Raw genomic sequence first — 6,000 nt, forward strand, 5'->3', positions numbered from 1 at the left:
TTAATGTGTTAGATTTAGTTCTGGGCTTTGACTAGACCATTTCGACTGAGAATCCAGTCTGACTGAGCTTGAGCTAAGTTGGTGAAAATCCAAAAAAGGTGTAAAATACTGATAAATGGGGCTGATTTTAAATATGCTACAAAGCAAAACACTTCAAATCATCTATTATTTTCCTTTACAGTGACCCAACTGTTATGCACCTCTTTGAGTTTGTCCATCACATAAAATCCCAAATAAGTACATTGAAGGTTGAAGCTATAAAGACAAAAGTATAGAAAAGTTTAAAAATACTTTTTCAAACCAATGTAAGATGCATTTTAGTCAAAAGAAAAAAAATCTAATTGTATCAGCAGCAAAATTTAAAAAATGACAACCAACTTGATTTTTTTCCTTTGAGAAGACATCAGTAAATAAAAGAAATGTTGACATTTAAAGTGGGCGGAGCAATCCCACTCTGTAGGTCGGACATTATTAGACCCTGTGGAGCTTTGACCTCCAGAATCAAAGTCACATTGCTGACTGAGCGATCATGTGATAAAACCTGAGAAAGTAGTTACCGCCCTCTAATTGTATTTTTATAGCCCATTACACAGTTGGTTAAGGTATGCAAATCGCTGACTGTAATGAAGAGTAATAGAATTGTGATGGGAGCGTGAGAAGCGGTAATGTGCTGCGGGTTGGTAGTAAATGAGGGGAAGATTAAGCAAGTCCCACCGGGAGCTCAACACCTTACAGCATCTTTGTGTTTTTTGCAGATAACCCCAAGCAGATCGCGAGCGTGTCTGTGGCTGTGAGGGTGCTGGACGTCAACGACAATCCACCGTCACTGTCGCATTACTTGGAGACGTTTGTGTGTGAAAACGCCAAAGCAGGACAGGTACGGAGACCAAAGTTAGAAATCTAACGGTTTGGTTCATTCACACTTACACAAGTGAGAATTGTGTTGAATGGGCGGCATCATGCGATTCTTAAAACATCAGTGGATGCCGTTTGAAAGGAGTCTTGCTATTTCCACCAGCTGCTCAACAGGTTTTTGGTGTTAAAGGTTGACAGAAAATTTTAAAATATGACTTTGTAATTATGTGTTATTGGAAGATATTATTGACGACATCAGCTGAAGTCCAAAAAAAGTGAAACAATAAAATAAAATCACCAATTTTTTTACACTTTAGTGGATCTTAAACAAGCTGTGCGGTCCTGGTTACATTTAAAAGTAGAGTAGATTAAAAATTAACATTACCTATAACGGTCCATAATAAGTCACTAGTCACTAATAGGCAGTAAGCAATAAATCAAATCATAAAACAAGCTCAATAATTTCCATGTGCATGATTTATCGTTTTTCTCTTTTCTTTCTCTTTCTGCCAAAAACTGGATGGTAAAAGTCTTCAATCTGGTGCTTTTTTTTAAGGAAAGTTTTGTTTACAGAGACTTCATAATTCATGTTATTTGTTGTCCTGTCTTTTGTTTATTTTGGATATTTAAAATGTCTTCCAGTTCCATTAGAATTTAAAGTTTATTGATCTTTTAGAATATGCTACTGTTACTATTATATTACTGGAGAATGTTCTGTTATTCCATAATTATCCAGTAAAATCCAGTGAAACTCTGCAGTTCAGAGCAGTAGTCACACCTGTCGCTGTGTTCCAGCTGATCCAGACCGTGACGGCGGTGGATCCAGACGAACCTCTGGGGGGCCAACGCTTCTACTACAGCTTGGCTCCGGAGGCCGCCAACAACCCCAACTTCACGCTGAGAGACAACCAAGGTAGATGATCTGAAACACTGAGTGTGGCGGCGTTAGCTGCACGGAGCCGATCCCAACTGTCCCTGCCGCTGCCAGGACAAACGAAGCTCCCACATGGAGCAGCAGCTCAGGCAGCTCTGCCTGAACTCCCTACTGTCTACTGTATGAAGGCAACTGCAAAAAACAAAATATTACCAAGTAGTTTTGGTCCAGTTTCTAGTGCAAATATCTTAGTACATTAGAAATAAGACAAAACTAACTTATAACTAACTTTTCATTAGGTATAGGAATTTGTTTTAAATAAATAATTCCTTAATATTGCTAAAATAAAAAAAAAAACAAAGTTAGTTCCACTGGCAGATTATTTCACTTATAACAAGAAATTTTTCCCATGTCCAACAAGAAATAAATTAATTGCATGATAAATAAAAATGAACTTGACCATTTCCATCCTAATGATTAATATTTTACAGCAATTTTATCTACAGATATAATCTATTTCATTTATTGTATTGATTGTGTTTATTTCTGGTTTTAATTGTTGTAATTGGTCGTCTTGTTTGTTTTTCTTTTTTTTTAAATAGTCCCCGTGTTAAGTGTTATTAATTCAAGTTTATTGATCTTTGAGAGGGAAAACTTGCATTATTATGCAAGTTAATTACAAATGGTCTCAAAACAACAATATTATAGTTGTAATTTCTTGTTGTAATCTATTAACCGATTAATAATTGGACAGAACCATAATAAATGAAACATTGACCAAAAGTTTGATGCGTAACGATGGCCTTTGATAAAATGTAATGTTTACTGTGTGTGTAATGTGTTGTCTTTCATAACTTTGTGTTTTTATCAATCAATCAAGTTTATTTGTATAACACATTTCAGCAGCAAGGTGGTTCAAGGTACTGTACATAATGAAAACAGAAAATTACAAAGTGATAAAGAAAACACCATACAGTCAACAATTGAACAAACATTACATTTTGATGAGTTCCATCACTCAAATTCATGCACAACAAATATGTTGGTCAATATTTCATTTATTATGGTTTCTATGATGTAAAGCTCTTTAAACTGCGTTGTTGCTGAAATGTGCTATACAAATAAAGTTGGTTGACTGATTGAAAGCAAAAGCTGCTTAATAATTTTTTTTTTTTTACGTAATTCGAACCTGGTGAAGCTAAATCTGAATCTGCCAGAACTGTTTCAGATAAATAAGTTTTATCTGATACATATTTTCAGATAAAAAGGTTTATTTTATCTTAAATGAATACTGTATGTATTAATTGTACAGTTTTGGTTCAATGATTGCTTTAACTGTGTTGTTTTTACAGCAAATGGCCTTTTTTTTTTGAGTCTTGTCGATTGGGAAATTAGTCAACGATGATTTCAATAATTGATTAGTCACGATTAATCGTTTCATCCCTAACAGATTCACAGTGCCTCTTGAGCTTCTTATGCTACATTACTGTGCAGAAATTATCCAACTCAGAAGGTCTCCAGTAAGAAGAGATCTATTGATAAAGACGACTTTAAAAATGTCCACCGAATGGACTAAGACTTTCACCTTTCCTACAGTCAGCTGTCAGAGCTGAACCTTATCTCTGCTGTCTCCAGACAACACGGCGTGGATCCTGACGCGCCGCGGCGGCTGGTCCCAGCAGGACCAGACCGTCTTCTACCTGCCCATCTTCGTGTCCGATGGCGAGCAGCCGATGCAGACCAGCACCAGTACTCTGACCATCCGGGTGTGCAGCTGCGACCAGGAGGGAAATGTCATGTCGTGCAACGCCGAGGCCTACAGCCTGCCTGCCAGTCTCAGCAAAGGAGCGCTCATTGCTATTCTGGCCTGCATCTTCGTCCTGCTGGGTGAGTGAGCAGCTGGTGCTGCAACTTGTGCTAAAAAACCTTCCAGAACAAGTCGTTTCTTGTGGTTTTCCTTGAATAAAGTCACCAGTGGCTCCTTAAACCTTCTCCAATGGCTCTTAATAACTTAGCTAAATATTAAAAGGAACCAGTTTTACATTTATATACAGATATTAACGTTGAGCAATTAATTGATTTCAACAATTATTCATATTTGACGATTTAATTTGAAAAAATCCAGATTTTCAAAAATTAAATCTTTAAACACCAAAATTTTGAATATTTCCCATTGTACTACAGTAGATTTTAGTTTTGTAAGGGATGACAGCTGTAATTCCTGTCTAAGGTGGTAGTACAACTGTTAAAAATATAAAAAATGTATAGTACAAAAATGTAAAAAATTTTACATAAATATTCTTGTAAGGTTTTGTACTGATTTCCAATTTTTTTTTTTCTTTTCACCAGTGATGATTCTCCTCATGCTTTCCCTGCGGACACATCGTAAAAAGCCCTACCTCTGCGATGAGGAGGAGAACGTGCACGAGAACATCGTACGCTATGACGACGAAGGCGGCGGTGAGGAGGACACCGAGGCCTTCGACATCGCCGCCATGTGGAACCCCAGGGAAGTGCACCATCCTCTAGGCAAGATACGGCAAGACATGATGCCGGAGATTGAGAGCCTGTCGCGCTATGTCCCTCAGCCGTGCGTGATCGGTGTGGGCAGTGGCGAAGACAGCAACGTCCAAGGCTATGTGCTGGCGAAGCTCCTGGAGGCCGACCTGGACCCGTGCGCGCCGCCGTATGACTCCCTGCAGACGTACGCGTATGAAGGCGAAGGCTCGGTGGCCGAGTCGCTCAGCTCGCTGCAGTCGGGAACGTCGAACGCCGACCATGAGTACGACTACCTGAACGACTGGGGGCCACGCTTTAAAAAACTGGCAGAGATGTACGGAGTGCTGGAGACAAACACGCCTCCCATGTGGTAGAAGGAGAAGAAAGGCAAAACACAAATGAGAAGACAAAGCTGGGACGCCCGTATTCTACATCCGAAGGCTGGATTATCAGCAGCCTTGAAGGCCTTCACGCCTGCAGAGGCAGTCTGAGCTGGGTTTAAATCTTCTTCAAAGATGGGCTGGATTTTTGGGCCTCATGGGGCCCAGTAGAGGAACAGCTTCAAAGCACACGTTAACCCCCTTCTCGGGTCTGAAACACCCAGACAGCGCCCCTTTGGTTCAAAGTGTTTGAGCTGGAGATAAAAACTCCCTACACCACAGAGATGTTTTCTTCTGAGAGAAAATCAGTGTTTTGATGTGTTTTTGGTCCTAATTTACTCCTTTGTTTCAACTTTTGTATTTATGTTTTAATTTATTTGGGTTCTTCAACTAGCACTGTGCGTAAACTTTAAAAACATCACATATGTTGTGACAGTAGACACCTTCGGTTTGCTAGAAAGGAGCTTTCAATGCTTCTAAAAGTCACACTCATTGGTATAAATTACCATTTGGTATAAATTACTGGACTGGACATTGCGTCACTATCATGTCAGTGAAATTTGTATGCAATGAGTCGCGAATATCAGTTGGGAAAATGACATGATCACAAAGAATTTTTAAAAAGAACACCATGTTTTGATATTAATTGTCAACACTAAAAAGAAGGAAGTAGGTCAGTTATTCTAGCTTGACTTTGTTAACCGTAACATTCCAATGTGTTTCGGTTCAATTATCGCTAAAATAAGGCAACCCACACACCATTCTGACAGATTATCAGTAGAGCAGGTGTGAAACGAAGAAAACGAGTGATTTAGAGTTGTTTATCAGTGTTATCTGCACTGGTGCACTGCAGCTGCTGTAATTTCTAAAAGTTCAATAAACGACAGAAGCTGAGCTAGATGCCTTGTTTGTTTGTAGAATGTCGCAATATTCATAACAATCATCAAAATGGATTAAATATTTCATAAAGTAAAGCAGCAATTATGTAAAATTAAACTATTGTCCAAGATAAAGGAGAAATTTGTTTAGTCCTCTCTTGCATCTTGACTGAACAGAGAGAAACCAAACTGTTTACAAATGTATATCTAGGGAGAATACATACTGTACATATTAGGCCTGTCACGATAGCAAATTTTGCTCAACGATTAATTGTCTCAAAAATTATTGCGATAAACGATAATATTGTTTGAAGACCTTTTTACACTGATTTAATGGAAATGACGTAATAATCCATGCGATTTCCTGCCAAAGATAGATACACTTTATTTTCAAAAGAACACTAAACACTGGAGCTGATAAACAAAATAAACAAAACAACCAAAAACTAAAATAAAATGGATTCTCAGTCTCCATTAACAAAAAATGTACTTGAATAAAAAAACTAAACAACAT

At 38.2% G+C, this 6,000-nt stretch overlaps 1 protein-coding gene across 3 annotated transcripts in view; it reads left to right on the top strand.

The window, feature by feature from the left end:
- The window catches only part of LOC116711450 (cadherin-20), a 94,356-nt gene extending 88,669 nt beyond the window's left edge, over positions 1-5,687 (top strand). For all 3 annotated transcript variants that reach the window (XM_032550768.1, XM_032550769.1, XM_032550770.1), the window contains exons 9-12: positions 756-877; positions 1,651-1,768; positions 3,365-3,616; positions 4,079-5,687. In XM_032550768.1, the coding sequence (XP_032406659.1) occupies positions 756-877; positions 1,651-1,768; positions 3,365-3,616; positions 4,079-4,602 (1,016 nt within the window). In that variant the 3' untranslated portion in view covers positions 4,603-5,687. The remainder of the gene's footprint in view (positions 1-755; positions 878-1,650; positions 1,769-3,364; positions 3,617-4,078) is intronic.
- The last annotated feature ends 313 nt before the right edge of the window (positions 5,688-6,000 follow it).

This window comes from Xiphophorus hellerii, chromosome 21, assembly GCF_003331165.1.
Source record: "Xiphophorus hellerii strain 12219 chromosome 21, Xiphophorus_hellerii-4.1, whole genome shotgun sequence".
Taxonomy (NCBI): domain Eukaryota; kingdom Metazoa; phylum Chordata; class Actinopteri; order Cyprinodontiformes; family Poeciliidae; genus Xiphophorus; species Xiphophorus hellerii.